This window comes from Laccaria bicolor, genomic scaffold, assembly GCF_000143565.1.
Source record: "Laccaria bicolor S238N-H82 LACBIscaffold_28 genomic scaffold, whole genome shotgun sequence".
NCBI classification, from domain to species: Eukaryota; Fungi; Basidiomycota; class Agaricomycetes; order Agaricales; family Hydnangiaceae; genus Laccaria; species Laccaria bicolor.
Window position 1 is genome coordinate 1282 of NW_001889899.1, and position 21292 is coordinate 22573.

Sequence of the window (21292 nt, forward strand, 5' to 3'; positions counted from 1 at the left end):
AGATGGATCAAAATGGCTACTGTGAGCACCCCTATTTTACGTCACGTCTTCTACTTCTGCTCCGACATTATGACGACTCAAAATATACCCAGCATCTAGGGACAACAAGGCATATGAGCATTGTACACCGGCAATAACAATTGAAGTTCGACGTGTTGCGACGGATAAGAAAACAACATAATTGAAGGTCAAGAACACTGAGCACGCCGCAGGTATAAGACATCAATGCCGGAATAACAAGACATATGAAGAAAAGAAGAAGCTCACGACAGCGTCCGCATGCAAGCGCAAACCAGACCGATCAGTCTCGCATAGGTGCCCAAGGCTGGAGAACAAGGACGTTGGCGGGATTCATCTCCCGCGAAGGTATTGCAAGAAAGCAATCTTCATGTCCGCATTGCATGATACGGAGGGTGGTGCCTTGCGGGATAATATAGGTCTCCCAATTCAAATCAGGTTTGAACTTGCCCTTGTTAATGTCCAGATTGAAGAAGGGGGTCGCTAGGAACCCTACCGACACCTCGATGGACCGAACGGGAGCAGGCATGCCCAGTCCGGAGGGCATAGACCAGATCTCGATGTCCTCGGGTGTGCAAATGTATTGGCCTTGACCATTCACAAAATCAAAAGCATAGCAATCGTTATGATCACCAGGCCAAACCCGGATCGAGAGGTTGGGCCCTAGTCACGTGGCAGTCACCTCTTCTCCGGGCTTGGGTTTACGCTAGAGGAATTTCTTATGAGAAAATATTATTGATTTCTAGATCACTGAAGTGACTCACACCGATGGCACCAAATTCCACTCCATCTGGAGGCGCGTTCAACCGATTGAGCCTCTCTTTGGCTTCAGCCTCACCCATCTCATTTGACCACACGGCACGCTCGAGACTACCATGCAGTGCGACAAGCATTTCCACAACCTCATCCCACGTCATATCATAGCCCTTCATTAGCTGGCGCACGTACGACACTACCTGGCCGTCGTCTACTTTTGGAACTGGGGGAAGATCAGTAGACGGCCGTGGCTCATAAATTGCAGTAGTAATAGTGTGAGGGATTTTTTTTCGAGACTTGCGCTTTCCAGGATGGGATGAATCTCTCTTGGAAGCCGGGACATATGCGGGATTGGGGATTTGGATATAGCGAACCTCTGGCATTTCGGGTAGTGCGGCAATGGTGCGATGGTCCTTTCTTCCAGAGTCGCCTGCTCCTGAAAAGGAACCAGTTTCACTAGAGAACGTAGAGGGTGCAGCGAGGTTGTAGCTCATGTTGTGAATTGGTAGCAGATGAAATCTTTGAGACCTGATGAGACCCCTCGTCGGGCAGGGCTAAAAACAGACATGATGCGTGACGCACATGGATGATCATTTACACCAAGCAACAATAATATTGACAAAGCTCTAAGGCGACTCTCAATCGGAACGTTTCCGTATCCACAACCGAGGCCCCTGCATCCACCACGACTTCAGCAAAGGACGGATTGAGCCATGATATCGTCGCCCCTGCGCGGGACACGGCATGTAATGAAGCTCCCAAGGATCAAAGCATTGCAAGACGATTAGTACCTGATTTCTCGCCCTCGGCCCCAAGCTTAATGCTGAAGTTCAAATTTGAGCTCGATGATTGCCAAGATCCGTGAAGAATAAAGGAGAAATTGAGACCGGGAAACTGGCTGTGAAATGATTGATGGTGATGGAAAGGGAAATGGACAATTACAAGGGGAAAGGCAGTGGAAAAAGAGGGAGGAGACGCCCACTGCCAAATGGACAGCTCTTTGAGCGGAGGTAGAGGAGAAACCCCGCTGAGATGTTTCGAGGGGTTTCCCAATTTTTGTCATGCATTGAGTCGCTTTCCACATATACACAGAGATATATCAAGTACCCACATCACATCTAGACCGTATAGATAAATTCCTCTCCACTCATCAGGCATATAAAATTTTTAGCTGCAGCAGAAACCCATGTTCACCACCAACAAACGACGCTGAGCGTGCATCTCCGAAAATTGACCTTCAAACAAAGACACAAGCTCCGGAATGCGGGATTCGTAATGCGACCAAATCGATATCGTTAATCGACAGGACATCGGCGCCAACGCCTGAGCTAGCTGGGTCCACGCTCCTAGCCCGTCAAGTGAGCAGCGCGGATGATGCATGAAAACGACGAGCTGGAGAATCAAATGAAATTCGAGACTGGTGGGGTATGATCCTGCGTTTGGTATCATTTTCAAAAGGAAGGGAAGTGGGTCTGGTTCGATAAAGCCGTCGCTGTTAAACCAAATGGTGAACCGTCTACTGACGGTTCGTAACATGGGATAACGTTGTGATTCAAAGTTGGGAAAGTCGGCTACTTAGTCGGAACCAATCAGAAGGGAGTACGACTTTGATTGGCATGTGGAACTAACCTTCCAGGTTACAGTGGATCCATAGATATTTGAGTGTCCCAGCAACCTGGCTCAATAGTCTTCGGATTTTTGTGAGGTGAACCTCGCTTCGGATGTTGAATCGGACTGAGATACGCAGAGACTGAAGCTCGCTCAGGTCGAAGGGTGGATTGTCAGACACAAGGTGGTCGATTGTGGAGAGTGAATCTTTGGTAAGTTGAAGTGTGATATTGAGTGACTGAAGGGTTGGTGTCTTGACGGGGGCAGTTTCAGAAGCCTGTGCGTCGTTCCACGATACAGATGAGAGGGAAAGGTGGCGAATAGATGAGTCGAGAAAAGGCGCCGTTGGCATATCCGTGATGTATGTGAGGCAGACCCTTGTAAGGGGTTGCTCTCGAATTACTTTCATAATCGAGATTCGCAATTCGTTAAGCAGACTTTTCCAAGATATCTGTGCCCTTGGAGATCCGAGTATACGCAGGTCACGTAGACACGTAAAGTTTCGAAGTGCAGCCGCGCAAGCCATCAAGGACACGAATGGCTGAGGCAAGTAATACGGCGCGCCTACGATCTTGATGTTGAGGCGAACCACATACGACGCGAGGCGCGGCGACTCCGTGAAAGGCATCTCGTAGAGTCGGGGGATGGGGTCGAAGCGCGGTTCTGCCCGGTGTGCTGCCATGTCCCAGGTGATCTGGAAGAAGAGGGCTTTTTGACATACAGGCTGCAGGCGGCGACATGCGAGGGCACAAGCGCTAAGTGCTCGGTGATCGTCCCAAAGATGTCCAAAAATGTCGGTTAGTAGCTCTGTTGGGAGGTGAAGCAAGGACATTCCTCGACTGAAACTGGCAAACTTGAAAAAGCAACGCCAAGACAATTCATCAAAATTCAGCGCTCGGGAACCGCCATCAAAATGCCATCCGGACCCGTCTTCCGCAATAGTGACATTTCGACTCATCCCACCTCGTTACATGTCACTTTCCCTCTTTTTAAAGGTGCATCGCCAGCTTCCTATCTCCAGAACCATTTTCCGTTGCATCTCCACCTCACAAATGTCATCCAGCAACCCAGCACCGCGTCCAAACACCACGACCAACACCAAACCCTCCTCTAAAAAACCATCGAACAAAAACGCCTCCAACAACCAATCGAAAATGGGGAAGAAGAAGTCAAACACACCCGGGGAAGAACACCTCCTCCTGCCCACGCCTCCGTCTTCTTTAGGCATCGTCGACACGCACACACATCTCGCGAGTACCTATTCTTTCTACCGTCAAAGGTACAAGGAGGGGAAATACGACAATGTGTTTGATTTCATCAAGGCGATGTACGAAGGCCGGAACGTGGAGGCTATCGTGGACGTGTGGTGTGATGCGCCTGTACAAAAGTCGTGGAAGACGTTTGCAGATTCGGCGCTGACGCCTGAAGATCGACAGTCTCGTTGGGGAGGGATAGAATATTGGTTTGCTTTGGGTGAGTTCGCTGCGTTTTACGCTTGTTGTGATGCTGATGCTGTATGTTCAAGGCGTTCATCCGTCAGTCGTATCTCCCTATCAATTCTGACGTAGAAGATAACTTTCGAAACCAGTCATGACGCCAAACACTACACCGACGCCGTAGAGAAAGACATGTATGTACCCTACCCATCTTAGTAGCTCCTCCATTCCTGACTTCCTCCCCTCGCAGATTAGAAGCAATGACTCACCCTCGATGCGTTGCCCTCGGTGAAATAGGGCTCGATTATCACTACGACAACTCACCCCGCGATGTGCAACGAAACGTATTCAGACGGCAGCTGAAACACGCTGTTAGGCTGGGGAAGCCGCTGGTTATACATACCCGGGAAGCTGAGGAAGATACGGAGAAAATATTGAAGGAGGAAGTGCCGAAAGATTACAAAGTTCGTTACCATTCCTTACCCCATCCCTTGTCCCTCGCTTACAAAACACGCAGATCCACGTCCACTGCTTCTCCGACTCCCCGGAATTTGCGGCCCGTCTCCTCGCCCACTTCCCCAATCTCTACATCGGTATAACAGGTAATGTAGCCTTTCCTTCTTCACCTCTCCCTCCTCCTCCTAACCCCTCTCTCTGTTCACAGGTGTAATAACATACAGCTCAAACACCAACACCTCCGCCGTCATCTCCCAAATGTCCTCCGCCTCCCCCTCAGAGCCTCTCCGAATTCTCCTAGAAACGGACGCACCCTTCATGACTCCCGGCAACCTCTACGCCTCCCTCCCGGCTTCCTTGAAAGGGAAGAAATTGCCGTTATCACATACGGCGATGATACCGTGGACGGCAGAGTTCGTGGCGGGTGTTGCGGGGGAGGGATGGGATGTTGACAAAGTTATGAGGGAGGGGAGGGATAATGCGCGGAAGATGTATGGGGTTTAGACGCGTATATGCATATGCCTGAGTCAGAGATTCGGCGTGGGATGGAGGATTGTTATACGTCTTTTACCCCATTGCATCAGATAGAGGGAAGAACAAATTCAAAGGGTTACTTGGATTATCAGCTTTCAGGATGAACATGAAGGTATTGCGAAACAGAGGCCCTAATGTATTGACACAAGAATACGATCGGTAATTGGGATTGTTCTGATGGATGATGGTAAATGGCATAATGGCATACTATCAACACGACGGGGCACGGTAAGGACAACTTCCAAATGGTAGAAACATGGAGGGTGGTGTAGAGAACTAGGGCAGGGGAGTGGAAACGCAAGCGTAACTTTACATTATCCCAACTTCGCTAAAAGGGCGAAGGCATCGAACAAGCCACCGGATAGACGTTTGAACTTTGAGCTCGATAGTGGCTGATGAAACAAGTGGCGTATTGCCAATACCGACGTCAGTGGTGGGTTCAAAACCACGATGTATGCGGCGTTGGCTTTCAGTGAAGAATGGAGTTATGCCACTCGCACTCCGTCAACTCCCGAACCTTGGCAAGTTGGAGGCGACTTGCGCAGAACTGCTGCAACTGCGTCAATAATACCCCACGAGAGGATCACTTCGCCTACTCACCATGGCATTCCGCTCGTTACATAGCGCTCCCGCCTGACGCTCGTGTCTGAAGCCGATGCATGCGACATCTTTTGTGAGACTAACGTGTCCTAGCATGCCAGGGATTTCCGGAGTGGTTGCAACACCGAATCGACCAATGTCCCCTGACTCCTCAGCCCATTCATGCGTCCACCAACTTTGCAAATACCCCATTATACCCAGCTCCACGAATCTCCTTGAGACACACTTCCCCTCCTTGAATCTCAGTGATGGCGAGGTCACTACTGACCCCTTGACGGATTGACGGGGTCAAGAGTCTAGACGGGGTCAGACCCTGGGTCAGGTTTCGTCAAAGGGTCAGTCCGTGACTACCTCGCTCACGTGAAGAGCGTAAATTGTATTAAATTGTGATATCTCCGAAAAATCATATTATAGTGGGGTACTGCAGTGGAGCACTAAGTTGTAGCTCCGGGTTGAGGGCAAGGGGATGAGCTTTAGTATTCTTCTTACTTTCCCCCCATGTCTCGTCAAAATCCTGTATGGGAACACTATCATAAAGGTGTAGAAAAGTACAAAACTAACAAGTCCAACTACGAGGTGTGGTGCAAGTTTTGCATTCGGAACAGAGTGCAACGGATTCTTCACGCGGAATTGGACGATGTCGCAAATGGACGACGTTTTAGCGCGCGGACTGAAGGGGAGATAGAAGAGACAGGTATGTGAGCAGGAAGCCAATCAAGTATTCCAGAAGTCACTCACATTCACGTTAATAGTCAAAACCTCTGAACGTGCCGCATGCGGAAAGGTTGAGGACATGTGGAAGCATCTTGCAAAGGACTGCGAGCATGTCAGTGCTGCAGTCAAGCAGAAGGCTACGCAAACCTTGGCCAGTTATGCGCAGAACCGAGCAACGAAGGCAGGCAACAAGGAAAATGAGCGCCCCACGGCACCTACACCGGCACAGCCAATAAGCAGCTCGAGAACCTCGAGTCTGGCCTCGATTGGCCTGACATCACCCATGCAAACCTTGCCGGCAAGCCTCCCCGCGATGCCATCTCCTCATGGTGCATTGAGCCTCACAAGTGAGAGGCCATCTCAGCGGCGAAGGACTGCTTTGCACTCGCCAGCGGAGGGAGACGTGTTCTACGAAGAGACGTCAGCGCCACCAGTCTGGCCAAGTGCTCAACAGGCAGAATGGATGGCAGACCTTTGCTTTCTGATGGTAACGTGCAATATCGCATGGTGGGTCGCAGAGCATCCGTACTGGCGCTACTTCTTCCAGAAATGGGTACCGGGCAGTTTGATGCCAGGTCGTAAGCAGTTGTCCGGTCGGATTCTTGACGAAGAGAGCGAGAAGATTGTGGAGAAGATCAAAACGACGGTGAAAGGGCAACATGGAACAGGGCAGTGTGATGGCTGGAAAAATATCGCTAAAACGTCGTTGATTGCATCCATGGTCAATGTGGAATACAAGGTGTGTCTCGTCATTCGTCAAGTATGAGCAGAGAAGGCTCTCGACTTACACAATTTCCTAGCCGTACATGCTCGGGCTTGCCGACATCTCATCTAAACCCAAAAATGCAGAAACACTACTGGATATCGTGTTGATAGAGATCCAGTACTGTCTCACCGTGCTTGGTATCATTCTCGTGGCCTGGTGTACGGATGCGAGCGGTGAATCCTTGAAGATGAGAAGGCTTTTGCGCGCGAAGTATCCTTGGATTGTAACGTTAGACTGTTGGGCTCATCAGGTGAATGGCTTTCTGTGCTGCGTGAAATGAAAGACTGACCTGCAAATACAAACAGATCAATCTCGTTGTCGGTGATTACTTCAAACTCAAGACACGGTTCATCAACGTTGTCAACAATGCGCTCGAGGTCGTCAAGTGGTTCAACAGTCACAGCCGTGCACTCGGAATACTGAAAGACAAACAACGCACCAAACTTCCCAAGGTCCTGGCCCTCATTCTTCCTGTGCTCACGCGCTGGACCTCCCATTATCTGTCCGTTCGCCGCCTCCTGGAGCTCGAATACTTCTTCCGCTTATTAGTCCTGGACCAGGAATCGCGTGCCGTCCTCATTCTGTGTGCGGGGGCCAAAGCCGAACAGAAGAGAAAGGCAGAGGAGATCATGAAAATCATCGAAGATAGCGGTTTCTGGAGTGATTTGAAGATGTGAGTCCAATTTGTTCAATGAGAATGCTTGCGTGAAACTTACAATAGATCTCAGCATCCGAAATCACCTTGAACCTCTTGCCATAGCCGCCAACGTCACGCAAAGCGATTTCGCACGCCTTGACGTTGTTCTCTTAACCCTTGCAAACTTGTTCTTCACCTTCTCAAATCCTGAAATCGAGGCAACAGTTCGCATCGGCATTCACGAGAGCCTGGAGAAGCGCTGGAAAAAGGCTGATCAACCCGTCTTCCTGCTTGCAGTCATTTTCAACCCATACATACGGACACGTTGCTTCCACCCCAACAGTCCCTTCAAGCTCATGCGAGGGCTTTGGCCACTTGTCAAGAAGACTTTCCGGCGGTTCTTCGATCAAGATCCTGATAGCGCATTCAGGCAGTCGTTTGCAAATTACATCGCCGGAGTGGGAAGCTGGTCGGACGAAGCCATGAGTCTGAGGGAGCTCAAAGAGCTGGCAACAGCTGAGGTGAGTGATCCATTGTTGGCATGCGAAAGGTTCTCATGTCCGTATCTACAGAAATCACATGTGAACCTCGTGAGCCTTTGGCGAGAACACGACACGGGACTCGACAACGGCCCAAATGGCATCGTCAAGCTCGCGATGCGGATTCTGAGCATCGTTGCAAACTCGGCTGGCACGGAACGGCTCTTCAGCAAATTCGGCATTGTTCACACCAAACATCGGAATCGCATGCACCATGAGCAGACACGCAAAATTGTGCTCGTGAAATCGGATGTTGAAGAACGCCACGGCCGCCCAGCGCAAACACGAAACAAACGCAAATTCCAAGACGACGAGTCCACGTCACCTCACGACGATCCGGATCCATTTTCATCATTGACCTCAAATTCTGTCACCACCCACTCCGACTCCACCACCACTGGTGAACCTGACCAGTCGACGGAAGAAGGTATCGACGAGGAGCCGATTCCTGAGTTCGTCGACCTTATTCAAGGTCTTGTCCAAGAGGTTGACGAGGTGGAAGCACACGGTGACGACGCGGATGAGGAGCCCGATCCAGTCCCAGTTGATGAGCCTCTCACCAGAGCAGAATCTCTCATGCTCAAGCATCTTTTTCACTACCCAACTCATTCTAACCAGTCTCCTGCCTCTTTAGCTTTCTTTCGGGAGTACTGGACACACGCCGAAACTAGTTTACAAGTCGAAGTCGAGTTCCACGACATCTTGCACGATAACCCTTAAATAACTTTTTTTGTACATACATATGTTAAATTAATTCAACCGGGCCTAATCTCCCGGTCACGCACTGACTCTGACGAAAAAGGGTCAGAAGGGTCTGACGGGGTCTGACGAAAACGTCTGACGGAGTCTGACCCCGTCATGCCCATCACTGGGAGCTTGAAGGTAATATGGTCCTGAGAGGTTATCAATCCAAACGGAAGGCTTATATAAAGCAGAGGAAGTCCAGGGTGTCTAGCGTGTCAATGAATTTATAGAGTTCTGAATAAAAAAGTGTTATGAATAAATATAAAGGGGTCCGACTCGGAGTCGAGTATCCACCGACACTTCTCTGGATGTGTGATGCCAAGGGGGCAACTGCTTCGATAAGCATCCCTCACACGGCGCTCCAGCCGCCACCTTCACCACCGGCGACAAAGGCCATTTCCTGCACTCTGATGACCTCCATACCGACGTTGGCGATATCGTCGCCCTCTTCGCATTGGAGGCCGCCCATGAAGGCGGTGTATCGAGGATCAGTAGCAGTTGGCGGTTATACAACGATTTAGCAGAGACAAGACCGGATTTAATCAAGACTTTGTCTAGACTCGTTGACAGTCTCCTTGGTGCGAAAAAGAGGGGGAAAAATGAGTGTGGATTGGTGGCTAATCCCATACACATTTTTTTTTCCGCCGCCAGAACGGCTGGTCTCGAGCCTAGACTTTGTCAGAGGACTGGCCTTTTGATGGGTACGCGCCCCTTTACCCCCCTCCTCCCTCTAATATCGTCTTCAAACATATACAGATTCAGCGGCGACCCTCCATACACGCTCCGCCCCCTCCTATTCCACCACGACTCCAAAATAATAATCCAATACGCACGAAGAAGCTTCACCGGCTTCCTCGGCCTCCCTCGATCGACCTCGATCCCCCCTTTAAGCGAAGACCAAGCCGAAGCTTGGCCGAAGTTCTCGATACTCTCCATTTCCTCGCGGAGAAATACAAACTGGGGCTCAATTTCCAGCGATATTCAGTACATCAATAATTTGAGTGTTTTTCACGCGAGGGATGGGTTTGTCGATACTCCTGAGAAGACGTGGGGACTTTTTCTTTCATTCTCTCATTTCGTGTACTAGTCATTTTCGTAGACGCCATCTCTTGCGCCTGTGGCTGCGGAACGAGGAATTGGCATGGAAGCTCCCTGAGAAGCTCGAGCCGATTTGGAAGAGGTTGTATTACTCCGCAACTTCCCCTGACGAGCACCGATTCCCTGTGGAGCCTGAGATTCGCGCGGCTTCAAAGGGATATGCAACGTAAATTGTATGTCTGTACACATAGTAAACTGTCATTTTATCACGAAGATCCATCTGATGCCTGCAGCCTTTCAATCTCTCGACAGATATTCGACCTTGCCCGTTCCTCCATCCCACTCCCCTCAAACGCATCACTGAAGTATATCCTCTCCCTCTGCAAAAAGTCGCGCAACACCTTCCTTCTCCCGAAACAATACGCCAACTCGGAGTAGTGGGCATACTCGTTCCGGATGGCTGCTGCATACGCATCGTATTGAGTTTCTTCCGCGGCTAAGATGGACATATCGATATCCAAGAAAAACTTGAGGTCTTCCAGTGCACCCGTGTCATGGAGAAGCGACGAAGTAGGTTGATGGTGGATAGTAGCGAGGATCATGGACGATACGGGGGATATATCCCTCTTGTCGAGTCCAGTGAGGGTCTCGGATACCGCTGGGTCAGAGGCATACTCCAAGAAAACATCGTTGGACTTTCGTTCGTTAAAGCCAACTTCTGTTGTTGTTGGATCATATACGATGCTATTCAAAAAGAAAAGAGTCACAAAATCAGAGGCAAAAAAACGAAAAAAAGAACAAAAACGCACTCATGGAACAATATAGCCAACTCTACGCATCTAGGGTTATCCAGTTCATCTCTGTGTTCGGATAGTAGCTGTAGGAGATCGTTGATGTGCGTGAGGGTATGATAATGTCTCGTAGGTTGGGAGTAAGCTGTTTTGATCTTGTCGAGCCAGGTTGGCGTGGATTTCAGTAGAGTAGAGTCATCGATGTGGTTCGGGGTGGTCATCCGAGTCGTGATGGTGCAACGGTCAACGTATCAAACATACATAATCCAGTGCGGACTTGGCGGCTATGATATATGACTCATGATGATGCAGGTACAACTTTATTGACGCGAAGTTGCCAAAAGAGCACTGCTTGCGGAGGTTAGAATGTTTCGTTTTATGTAGAGTCACAGGTGATAATCCAGGTATGATGGAGAAGCCTACGGGGCGAAGCCTACAAATCTCCTGTAATAAATGATGATTGAAGGATTCTGAACTTCGCACATGTGAGTCGCAATGCATACACCATTCAGAGGAAAATTTCGGAAAACACCTTGTCATAGACACTGGATTGTGTACACATTAGAGAGTAGAGAGCAGGAGAAATTTATCGTCAGAGACGTTTCCTAGTTACGCGAGAGGATAGGGGGGGGGGTCAACAGAACTCCGCCCACTCTATGACGTAGAAAACCCTAAAGTTGAATATTAATCTAGATAGTGACTCGATAGAAGCTCACGATTGGAGACACCTGTGAAGAGGAGTGGTGTAAGAACACCCTGAGCCAACGAGAAGACTGTTGGTTGGGAGACAGAGAAAAGACTTACAGCCTTTTTTCCCTCCAGAGTTGATTGCTACATAGCATGGTTGTTCTACAGTGTGCAGGTCTATCAGTGTGATACCCCGAGAGGCTCAATTAAAATGCGAAAGCCACCTGTCGTGTTATAACGTGTCTTTGCCAATATTCCATCTGTGTGAAAAATCTCCCCAGGCGTCAGTGAGAGCCAGTTAGGATCATCACTAGTCCACCCTAAAAGGTCATAATAATGAGGAAAATTTGAGCGAACAACGTACAGTCGACATTCTCACAATGCATAACGCCGGTCCCCAGCTTTTTCTATGCATTGTGAGGTTGTATGCAAGGTGAAGCGTGTCACAAAGTGTGACTATTCGTGACCTCTGCTAAAAATGTCACGCTTCCAAAATCATTATGTGTAGCAAGGCGAAAACTAGAGTATTTACATGGTATCGACATCCATGGGAGAGCAACTATTATTGAAAAAAGAGTCGAGAGATGTTTGTTGGAATGAATTTGCTTGAACGCCGCGAAGATGAGCCCTCAACTTGCGCAACTGTTGTTGCAAGAGCTTGGCAAAAGCAGTGTTGACACGCCACGAGCCTCGGAGTGGGTGACACTAGTGTTTGGAAGTTAGGTTAGTTAACCGGAAAATAACCGAGACTGGACCGAACCGTAACCGATCAGGACCGCAAAAATTACCTAACCAATCCTAACCGTAACCGCGGTCCGGTTAGTGGTTAGGTGTCATCCCAAAATATTCAAGACCAAACAAAAACCGGTTAGGACCGGTTATAACCGGTCTTTGTGTCCTAACGTTACACACAAATATTCCCCTGTTTAAACGCTTTCTAACGATCCAAAAATCATATTTTTTAGTGGAGAATTGACATATTTACGGTGAATTGAAATTTAAGTGACTATTTTCCTGTCGTCACATGTGTGATAATGTGACATTGATACAACAATGGCGATCCATGAGAAACGCTCGCAGGTCGGGTGTACTCGACCTGCGAGGTTGTTTATGAAAATCGTGCGAGGCGGTGTTTCACCTACACACGCCTCGCTGGTGCATGCAGCATAATGCTTGTATTAGAAATATAATATAGGTTTGTAATTATGTTAGTACAGAGAAATAACCGGTTAGGACCGGTCATGTAACCGACCGCTAACCGTTACTAACCGATTATATCGGTTAGTAGCAGTCCGGTTCGGTTATTTTGGGTTTCGTGGCACAAGGTAACCGGTCTCGGTCTCGGTTAGAGCCCTTGAGGGCTCAATAACCGGACCGGACCGGACTTTCAAACACTAGGTGACACACAGCTTCTCCAAACAGTATTCGTGGCACATAGGCAGATCAGGGTAGATTTTGGCCTCAAAAAAAAATCAGATACCATGACATGCACAAGAAAATACCTGGTGAATCTGTAGATTTGGTTGTGCATAATCACAAGATCCAGTATGCATTATTCAATACGATATTTCATGCATAAATCCCTGCGTACCGAGTCGGTCCCCAGAAAATCTCATGCATTGTGATATTTATGCATTATTACTATATGCATTGTGAGGATGTCGACTGTATATCATAATCACACACTCTGAGGGCACTTGCATCTAAACTTCTTTGCAAAAGTCCCAGGATTCGATGTTTGAGTTTCCTTGTACACAATGGCGATGGGTTGCTCTTCCGCATTACCTGGATAGGCGTCAGCAAAAAGGGCAATTATACCCTCATCCTTCATGGTAATTTCTCTGGTGTCATCCTCAAACACTTGAAGATCATGAGCCGAAACCCCTTCAGATTTAGTTATGCAAGACTTTAAAGAAGCGACGGTGTGAGGGGGTGGAATGGATAGGATCTCGATGCGGCCCAGTGAGGTATCATCTTCATTGAAGGACATTTTCGAGGTGACTTCACCGTTCTCGTCGTAAATGCGGTAATAAACTGAATGACCTCGATGAGCGCCGCTTTTAGTTCAAAAGATGAACACGCACCATAACGTGTTTGGCCTGTTCCCCAACCTCGCCCAATGCCCTTGTCTCGATTGACGCCGGACACCGCTTCCCACTTTCCTGGGGACTAACAACAAGAGCCACCGGATCAGATGTCGACAAACCTGGCCCCAATTCCCCTTGAAGAGAAAGACGAGTACCACCATCCACGGGTACGTTTTCCGAGAGAGATAAATACAAGGTGCAGCTTTCGGGCGCTGAAAAGCCTTCGATCTTGCAGAGATGTCTCTTCAGCGATGCGGCGGTACGCGGTGGTGGCACCGATCTAGGAATTATGCGGCTGATGAAAGGATTGTTGGAATAGATAGGATTGTTTGATTTGATTGGTTCCTCTTGGGTATACAGGCGGTAGTATACTGCGCTATGTAAGATGAACGAAGTTAGAAAAAGCAAGCGGATGATACCGTAGCGAGAGCTGGGCCCAGCCTGAGGGTGCTGCGTTCGAAATCAGGTAGGTCGCAAAAGTGGGTGGAAACTCACGGGTTCGGTTCCTCCACGACCATCTGATGCGTCCTGCACAGGGTTTCTTCCGTCGATCGACTGGCCAAGGTTTTGTCTTCCTTCACTGGTGGTCATTCTTGATTCACTGATTTTGTAGCGCTTGCTGCAACGAGCTCCACGTGATATTATTACTTGGGCCGGAACGGACCGGCAATGTCGGTTTACCCGTTTTGACTTTCAAAACTCTGAGAGAACAGGTGGGGTTAGCTGAAACCCAGTTATGCACAACATTTTGCGCAGCTTCATTAATTTGCTGGTATCATATTGCTCGGGTAGATAGGAGTATGTGGATCCGCATTCCCAGCGGACACAAAGGGATATTGCATAGTCGCATCTTTTAGGCGAGCGCATAACAAACGGCACAGACAGGATTAGGGTTCTATTCCAACAAAAAGAAACGTCCAAATGTTGTGCGGTCTATTTTTGGTCTATTTTGATATAAAATTTCAGGGATGTGATAGCCATACTCATAACTTTCGGACATGTATTACATATTGTTAATTTTACGGAACGGGAAGAGGACGCCAGATTGCAGTATGTGAGCCTAATTTCTATACGTGTTGACATATTTATTACTTCCCATGAAGATAGAAGACCTGAAATTATATCATAAAACTAAGTTCGTGCATGTGTGTCATAAAGTATACAGCAGACCTGCAGCTGCCAACCAGAGGAAATTTTAAAATAGTACAAGGTTGTCATAGACAGTGTCGATTGTGTACACATTAGAGAGCAAGAGAAATTTGTCGTTTCCTAGTCTACGTGAGAGAATATGGTGTGGATCAACAGAACTCCGCATGCACTATGAGGTAGAAAACCTTAAAGTTGAATATTAATCTAGTTAGTGAATAGAAGCTCACCATTGGAGACACCTGTGAAGAGGAGTGGTGTAAGAACACCTCGAGCCAACGAGAAGACTGTCGGTTGAGAGACAGAGAAAAGACTTACAGCCTTTTTTCCCTCCAGAGTTGATTGCTATATAGCATGGTTGTTCTACAGTGTGCAAGCCTATCAGTGTGATACCCTGAGTTCAATTTAAATGCGAAAGTCACCTATCGTCTTATAACACTTCTTTGTCAATATTCCATCTGTATGGAAAATCTCCCCAGGGCTCAGTGAGAGCCAGTTGGAATCATCACTAGTCCACCCTAAAAGGTCATAATAATGAGAAAAATGTCGAAGAGAAACGTATCATAATCACACACACTGAGAGAACTTGCATTTAAACTTCTTTAGAGTTTCCTTGTACACCATTGCTATGGGTTGCTCTTCCACATTACCTGGATAGGCGTCAGCAAGAAGGGCAATTACATCGTCATCCTTCATGGTAATTTCTCCGGTGTCATCCTCGAAGACTTGAAGGCCATGAGCCGAAACCCCTTCAGATTTAGATATGCAAGACTTTAAAGAAGCGACAGTGTGAGGGGGTGGAACAAATAGGGTCTCGATGCGTCCCAGCGAGGTATCATCTTTATTGAAAGACATTTTCGAGGTGACTTCACCGTTCTCGTCGTAAACGCGGTAATAAACTGAATGACCCAATGAGCGCCGCTTTTAGTTCGAAAGATGAACACGCACTATAACGTGTTTGAACCTGTTCCCCAACTTCATTTGATGCCCTTGTCCAGACTGACGCTGGGGACCACTTTCCACTTTCCTGGGGACTAACAACAAGAGCCACCGGATCAGAGGACGATAAGCCTGGCCCAAAGTCCGCTTGGAAGGAAAGACGACTACCACCGTCCACGGGCACGTTTTCCGACAGAGATAGAAACAAGGTGCAGTTTTCGGGCGCTGAGAAGCCTTCGATCTTGCAGAGATGTCTCTTCAGCGATGCGGCGGTACGGGGTGGTGGCACCGATCGAGGAATTATGCGACCGATGAAAGGATTGTCGGAATAGATAGCGTTGTTTGATTTGATTGGTCCATCTTGGGCGTATAGCCGATAGTATACTGTGCAATGTTAGATAAACGACGGGAGAAGCAAGAGGGTATCGTACCGTAGCGAGGACCAGGCCCAGGGTTCTACTCATTCGAAATCAGATAGGAGTCGCAGAAGTAGGTAGACACTCACGGGCTCGGTTCCTCCACGACCATCTGATGCATCCTGACCAGGGTTTCTTCCGTCAATCAATCGGCCAAGGTTTTGTCTTCCTTCGCTGGTGGTCATCCTTATCGACTGATCTGTCTAGCGCTCGCTAAGCCTCTCGTTGCCCCTTCAGCACCCGCCACGTGATATTAGGGTGACAGAACAGTTTGGGTTAGATGAACTGCTGAAACTCAGTTTGCCAAAAGCACCATCGTCTCACTGGAAGCATTAATCTCAACAAAACACGGAAATCAATTTATAAAAGCACGCAAATCAACGAGCAAAATTATCCACCCCTCTCTACATCTGACCCCGCATTCCCAGCGGACACAAAGGGATATTGCATAGTCGGCTTCGGCCTCGGTCCTTTAGGCGAGCGCATAACAAACGGCACGGCAGGCAACCCCCGCCTTTGCTCCTGCCCAGCATCTACACCGCGCTCCAGATCCAAGTCCAACTCCACCCTTGGGGGATTTTCTCCGCGGGAGATGTTGATCACAGAGCCTCCTGGAGTGACGGAGTTATCCCGTTGCTGAACCATCAGATCCTGGTGGAACGTCCATCTCTTACGTTCTTCCGCCTCCTTGAGCTTACGTCGGTGGAGTACGAATCCGATGATGGCTATGATGAGGAGGAAGAAGAGAACGGCAAGGGTGGAGACTGCGATGATGACGGCGCGTTTGATCGGGTTGTCGAGGATAGATCCGGAGCGGGATTCAGACTCGGATATGGGCGAGGATGTTGAGGTGGCTGAAGCTGTACCCCTGGGTTGGCCGGTGCTGTCATAGGGTTGAGAGAGTGGAAAATGTCTGTAGTGGGGACTTACGATGCAGTGGGGGTTGGGGTAGACGTGGTCGCGCTGTATAGATTTAATGAGAACAGCGTTTGAAGGGGAGGAGATGATACGCACGAGTTGGTAGGCGGTTGAACTACCGTCACCTGATTGCTCTTTCCCACTTGAATGTAATTTGGCCAACTTCTGCACAAAAGTTGAATATGGATGAGAAGTTTACGACGAAGACTTACCCAGTAACGGCTATCAGGACGTAGGGCCTAGATAACCGTCGATCAGTTGAAGCGCCCATCCTCTTGACGTAGCCAACTTACCTGGCCTCAGGAAAAGTAACGTTGACCGCCCCAGAGGTGTTATCCCCTACGGCTACATTAGCAATGGCCAGCCCCACATCCGTGTTGTTCACAACGAATCGCAAGTCGAACTTTGCGGGATCATTGTCATCAACGCTCGTCCAGGTAACGGTGGTCGGTACGCCAGAGATTGGGGATGATAGGACAGAGATGTCGAGCGCGGTGGTGTATGAAAACAAAGTAAAGGCGCTACAGTCGTCGTCAACCAATGTAAAATGGGATAAAAAGACACAAGAGATACTCACAGGAAGAAAACTTGAATGAAAAAAGCAGAATTCATCGTGTCCGAGTCTGCACCAGGCGAGACTGTGTCGTGACTTGAAGGTGGCGTGGATTGAAAGGTGAATTGAAAACCTTAAGCGCACCAGGCGACGGAAGGAGCGCACGTCGTACGAGCCAGCTCGGAGATGAGGACGACGAGAAGAGAACAAGGACGACGCTGCGCCGTTTTTGCTACTACAATGTTTATGTGTGCCGTTGATGCCAAACATGTTTGATTGATCAAACGTTCCAATCACTCCTGACACCTGTTCCCATCTCGACTGAGCCACCGCCTCATCACCTGAATCTGTCGCTTCCTCCTAAGCCGAAGAATTAACATATGCTTTTTTTTGAAGGAGGTTAAACACGTGAGTTTGTCGCAGCCTACCTACGCAGGCTACGCTCAGAACTGCTCCTGAGGCGTAGGTAGGGTTTATAACATCCAAACATCAATATTTCATTCTGTTCATCTTGCGGAACTGTCAAAATCTGGCATCAACGTCAACTTGATATCTTAGAACTACTAATCACCGATGCGTTGGTCTGGCGGATTTGGCAAAAGATCCAGTGCAGCATTCCATCTGAATGGTCAGACTTGACCGACCTGCCTCGTCGAACGCCAGATCTTACGAATTTGACAAACGACTGGTGGTATGTGAATCCAATCATCACTCGTCAGTAGACTATATTTTGATTGTGGTATTTGATATAGGGTGCTGCCGCCTGATCAGCAGACCAGGTTACGGAATAAAGGTGTGCAATTCCTAAATCAGCTACTACACATACGTGATCTTCTTCCGAGTCGGGGAAAAAGGAATTATCTTGTCAAATTTGTGCGTTGGTGGGATTTAACCCTGATTCAACCCCTCGCCCTCAACCGATTTTTCTGTATCTCCTGATTCTTCTTCACAAGAGTATAAACCCCCTCCCAATCCTTACACTCGTACACTCCGAACAAGTCAATCGGATTCTTGTGTGACGCGAACTGGAAAGACTCGAGTTCTAGATCCCCGCGACACATCACCATCTGGCGGATATAGTTCAAGCAATGTCGTCCAAGTTCTGAAATGTTGTCTCCATCGCTACGGTCTCGCACTGTCTCGCCGCGAATGACGTCCAGGCATCGCAGTTGATGGAACATGGATATCCCGTAGGGCTGGTGGTGTGCCCCCAGGTGGATGATTCCGTCCCCACCAGGTATCATCGCCTTCCACTCCAAAATTCCGTCTTCCGCGTCCAGTCGGAAATGGTTGGGGTTTTGGAATCCCATCAAGACCGTCTTGCGGGGAATCGGCCAAGTTTCAGGATGGTCATTTCCCACATAACCTTCGATTAGCGTCAGTGATCCTCTTTAACTTTCGCCTCAAAGCTCGAAATTCACCATGTTCTGTCTTCAGCTCTTCAAATCGTCCGTTGATCCAGATAGTTCCACCGATTTTGGCCAGCAAAGTCAGGGCAACAAGGGCGATACTGAGGTATAACAAAGAGGCTTGTCGCCTTCGTTCTGCGCTAGGTGGACTCATGAAACACCAAATGATTAAGTTGTGGGGATGCAGGACCGGTAAGTAAGTCCAAGTCCTGATTCATACGTGAGATGGCTAAAATACCGCATTGAATCAATCCGTCTAAATCAGGATTTCGATGTGGACTGTAACCACCGACCGGGATTTTGCAGATGCCGGCTATCTAACAAGTCCAGTCAGCCAAACTTCTTCCCACAACGCTCCTATTGGGAGGCAAACGGTTCGGTGTCACTCTGCTGGAGCACCCAAGTATAAATCGACGAGGGAATCTCTATTTTCTATAATTCCTCCTTCGCATCCTCCCCTTGCAGCCCTTCACGCACGAAGGTTTAAGATCTGGCTTCGCTTCCCCAAGGTGATCCTTCAGTTACCAGAAGCCCTTAGCACAGTCCGCACGATCTGTAACAACGAACAGCTTCCCTTTCCAGCAAAACTTTTCAACATGGGGACGTCGGCATTATCAGAGTTCGAGCACGCCTACTACATAGGAAATTATCTCAGTGGAATCCTATACGGTAAGAAAATCTCAGTATCGTCGCTTGCCAATGAGCGAACACCTGATTTTATTGAAATTTGACAGGCGTCGCTCTTGTCATGTATATCATGATCATGAGATCTCTCCTCGGTGGAAAGAACGCCAACTTTCCCAGAGTTAACCGTTTCTTTGCTGTCTACAGTACAGTATTGATCCTGCTTTTAACGATCGACATATCGTGCAACGCTATCTGGGGAGAACAAATGTGGATCACATTCCGCAACGGTCCTGGCGGAGTTCCCGGCTTCATCGTTGCTCAGACTTCGGTATGGTATGAGACCCTTGGCTCAGCGTCAGGTGTTGCTATAATTTTTATGGGAGATGCCCTCCTTGTGAGTCTCGTGTTTCGTTTCCTCGCGTACTGGACATTTTAAATTGATGTTATCCCATAGCTCTACCGGTTGTTCATCATTTATGGATCGAAGTATATCGTCATTCTGCTCCCATCAATCGCCTACCTGGCTGCATTTTGTGAGTGCGATAATATATCGGCAATTGGCCTCTCTGATTATCACGCAGCGCTTGCCATCATCGAGCTCGTCCTCGCTGGTAGACCGGGTGGCAACTTTTTTGGCGGCAGGACACTCAATTTCGGTACACCCTACTACGCCATCATGATATCCCTCAATATGATCGTTACGCTCCTTATCTGTCTTCGGCTATTCCAACATAAGAAGACACTCGGCGGCGCGCTTGGAAAGGAACAAGCAAAAATGTACACAAGTGTTGCATCGATGCTGATTGAGTCGGCCGCGCCCTGTAGCCTCCTCGGTATCATGTTCCTCGTTCCTTACGCCCGCGGCGATGGGGTCGCCATTGCCTTCGGCCAAGTATGGGCGAAATTGACGGTAAATTCTCCTCCAATTGATAAATGATTCCTGACTCTTTTCTATTCGGCATTGCATATAGTGTATTTCCCCACAACTGATTATCCTCCGCGTCGTGACTGGTAGAGCGTGGAGCAAGGAGGTAGTCACTCAAGCGCGAAGCGACGCTGTATTCCGGACGAAACCAACTCACAACCTTACGTCCGGCATCGAAGTGTCTTCCACTATAGGCTTCTCAAGCAACGTCACGACGCTCACTCCTAGCGAGAAATGGAATGCGGATAAGCAAAGCGCTAAGAGTCTTCAAAGCAGCACCGTTTAATATCGCAAAGGGGAAATATACATTCTGGAGATCTTCAAATCGTTAGCTATCTATTTACTCTTCTTGTATACGGTGCCTCGTCAGGGGCTACGCCAGATATGTGTTATGCTAGTCTTTCGGTAATGTCCTATCATGGCTATGATAAAACATGACCTCCGCTCAAAAGCCACCTTCTGGTCCTGTGAATTTTTAGAATTGGTCAATCGACGCTTCTAAGAGTGAGATTGCATTAGATACGCAGCAGACCTCAAGGTCTTCCCGCGGAATTTCAATTCATCTAATATCTCGATCCTAATCTTGACGTGAGGCCGGCGAAAAAGAGTCGGCGACTCTGTAGCCTCAAAGCATCAACAGCCTGCTCCAAAACCCAAACGGTATTTGGGACTCTTCGAGGCTATCATCATGATGCCCAAGTTCGCCATATGGGTACACCTCGGATCTCGACGTGAAGGTCCACACATACCGGAGGTAGATGACAGTCTCCTACCAGGTTATATTATGATTAATTCACTCACCTTATGGGTACGCTTCTGAACTGCGGGAAGCATCAGCCAGAAGGCGCTTAATTAGGTCAAGGAAAGAGCGCCCACCGCGCGGGAAGACGGGGGAGTATATAAAGCTTGGCATAAGCAATCCCCAAATTCCAAATTCCAAGCTCCAAA

At 48.5% G+C, this 21292-nt stretch overlaps 13 protein-coding genes across 13 annotated transcripts; 4 read left to right on the forward strand and 9 right to left on the reverse strand.

The window, feature by feature from the left end:
- Positions 1-685: 685 nt before the first annotated feature.
- Positions 686-1268, reverse strand: LACBIDRAFT_330541 (uncharacterized protein; the record flags this gene model as incomplete). Its single annotated transcript, XM_001884900.1, has 2 exons — positions 686-724; positions 783-1268. The coding sequence occupies 2 exons, from the start codon at positions 1266-1268 to the stop codon at positions 686-688; spliced, it is 525 nt and encodes a 174-aa protein (XP_001884935.1).
- A 1130-nt stretch (positions 1269-2398) lies between these two features.
- On the reverse strand, positions 2399-3214 carry LACBIDRAFT_330542 (uncharacterized protein; the record flags this gene model as incomplete). The annotated part of the gene is made up of 1 exon (XM_001884901.1): positions 2399-3214. The coding sequence occupies one exon, from the start codon at positions 3212-3214 to the stop codon at positions 2399-2401; it is 816 nt and encodes a 271-aa protein (XP_001884936.1).
- A 322-nt stretch (positions 3215-3536) lies between these two features.
- LACBIDRAFT_295047 (uncharacterized protein) lies at positions 3537-4983 on the forward strand (the record flags this gene model as incomplete). The annotated part of the gene is made up of 6 exons (XM_001884809.1): positions 3537-3855; positions 3908-3917; positions 3971-4012; positions 4069-4282; positions 4336-4420; positions 4483-4983. 6 exons carry the CDS (start codon positions 3537-3539, stop codon positions 4776-4778), a joined length of 966 nt encoding a protein of 321 aa, XP_001884844.1. The 3' UTR covers positions 4779-4983.
- A 1854-nt stretch (positions 4984-6837) lies between these two features.
- On the reverse strand, positions 6838-7543 carry LACBIDRAFT_304454 (uncharacterized protein). Its single transcript, XM_001884902.1, has 2 exons — positions 7328-7543; positions 6838-7122 (listed from the first exon to the last, which is right to left on the reverse strand). Exons 1-2 carry the CDS (start codon positions 7352-7354, stop codon positions 6919-6921), a joined length of 231 nt encoding a protein of 76 aa, XP_001884937.1. The 5' UTR covers positions 7355-7543; the 3' UTR covers positions 6838-6918.
- Positions 7518-8735, forward strand: LACBIDRAFT_304455 (uncharacterized protein; the record flags this gene model as incomplete). Its single annotated transcript, XM_001884810.1, has 4 exons — positions 7518-7561; positions 7617-8046; positions 8098-8642; positions 8699-8735. 4 exons carry the CDS (start codon positions 7518-7520, stop codon positions 8733-8735), a joined length of 1056 nt encoding a protein of 351 aa, XP_001884845.1.
- Positions 8736-9505: 770 nt separating this feature from the next.
- On the forward strand, positions 9506-10076 carry LACBIDRAFT_304456 (uncharacterized protein; the record flags this gene model as incomplete). The annotated part of the gene is made up of 2 exons (XM_001884811.1): positions 9506-9855; positions 9908-10076. The coding sequence occupies 2 exons, from the start codon at positions 9506-9508 to the stop codon at positions 10074-10076; spliced, it is 519 nt and encodes a 172-aa protein (XP_001884846.1).
- A 36-nt stretch (positions 10077-10112) lies between these two features.
- On the reverse strand, positions 10113-10858 carry LACBIDRAFT_304457 (uncharacterized protein; the record flags this gene model as incomplete). Its single annotated transcript, XM_001884903.1, has 2 exons — positions 10113-10590; positions 10656-10858. The coding sequence occupies 2 exons, from the start codon at positions 10856-10858 to the stop codon at positions 10113-10115; spliced, it is 681 nt and encodes a 226-aa protein (XP_001884938.1).
- A 646-nt stretch (positions 10859-11504) lies between these two features.
- Positions 11505-11710, reverse strand: LACBIDRAFT_304458 (uncharacterized protein; the record flags this gene model as incomplete). The annotated part of the gene is made up of 2 exons (XM_001884904.1): positions 11505-11644; positions 11689-11710. The coding sequence occupies 2 exons, from the start codon at positions 11708-11710 to the stop codon at positions 11505-11507; spliced, it is 162 nt and encodes a 53-aa protein (XP_001884939.1).
- A 1292-nt stretch (positions 11711-13002) lies between these two features.
- Positions 13003-14002, reverse strand: LACBIDRAFT_295048 (uncharacterized protein; the record flags this gene model as incomplete). The annotated part of the gene is made up of 4 exons (XM_001884905.1): positions 13003-13358; positions 13409-13486; positions 13531-13861; positions 13907-14002. The coding sequence occupies 4 exons, from the start codon at positions 14000-14002 to the stop codon at positions 13003-13005; spliced, it is 861 nt and encodes a 286-aa protein (XP_001884940.1).
- Positions 14003-14606: 604 nt separating this feature from the next.
- On the reverse strand, positions 14607-16097 carry LACBIDRAFT_330547 (uncharacterized protein; the record flags this gene model as incomplete). Its single annotated transcript, XM_001884906.1, has 8 exons — positions 14607-14680; positions 14788-14844; positions 14876-14902; positions 14980-15075; positions 15133-15456; positions 15506-15880; positions 15928-15952; positions 16002-16097. 8 exons carry the CDS (start codon positions 16095-16097, stop codon positions 14607-14609), a joined length of 1074 nt encoding a protein of 357 aa, XP_001884941.1.
- Positions 16098-16251: 154 nt separating this feature from the next.
- On the reverse strand, positions 16252-17558 carry LACBIDRAFT_304461 (uncharacterized protein). Its single transcript, XM_001884907.1, has 6 exons — positions 17408-17558; positions 17124-17351; positions 17043-17069; positions 16927-16995; positions 16843-16875; positions 16252-16795 (listed from the first exon to the last, which is right to left on the reverse strand). The coding sequence occupies exons 1-6, from the start codon at positions 17440-17442 to the stop codon at positions 16303-16305; spliced, it is 885 nt and encodes a 294-aa protein (XP_001884942.1). The 5' UTR covers positions 17443-17558; the 3' UTR covers positions 16252-16302.
- A 724-nt stretch (positions 17559-18282) lies between these two features.
- Positions 18283-18946, reverse strand: LACBIDRAFT_304462 (uncharacterized protein; the record flags this gene model as incomplete). Its single annotated transcript, XM_001884908.1, has 2 exons — positions 18283-18749; positions 18805-18946. 2 exons carry the CDS (start codon positions 18944-18946, stop codon positions 18283-18285), a joined length of 609 nt encoding a protein of 202 aa, XP_001884943.1.
- A 442-nt stretch (positions 18947-19388) lies between these two features.
- LACBIDRAFT_295050 (uncharacterized protein) lies at positions 19389-20757 on the forward strand (the record flags this gene model as incomplete). The annotated part of the gene is made up of 5 exons (XM_001884812.1): positions 19389-19461; positions 19527-19813; positions 19874-19952; positions 20001-20329; positions 20391-20757. 5 exons carry the CDS (start codon positions 19389-19391, stop codon positions 20628-20630), a joined length of 1008 nt encoding a protein of 335 aa, XP_001884847.1. The 3' UTR covers positions 20631-20757.
- Positions 20758-21292: the final 535 nt, after the last annotated feature.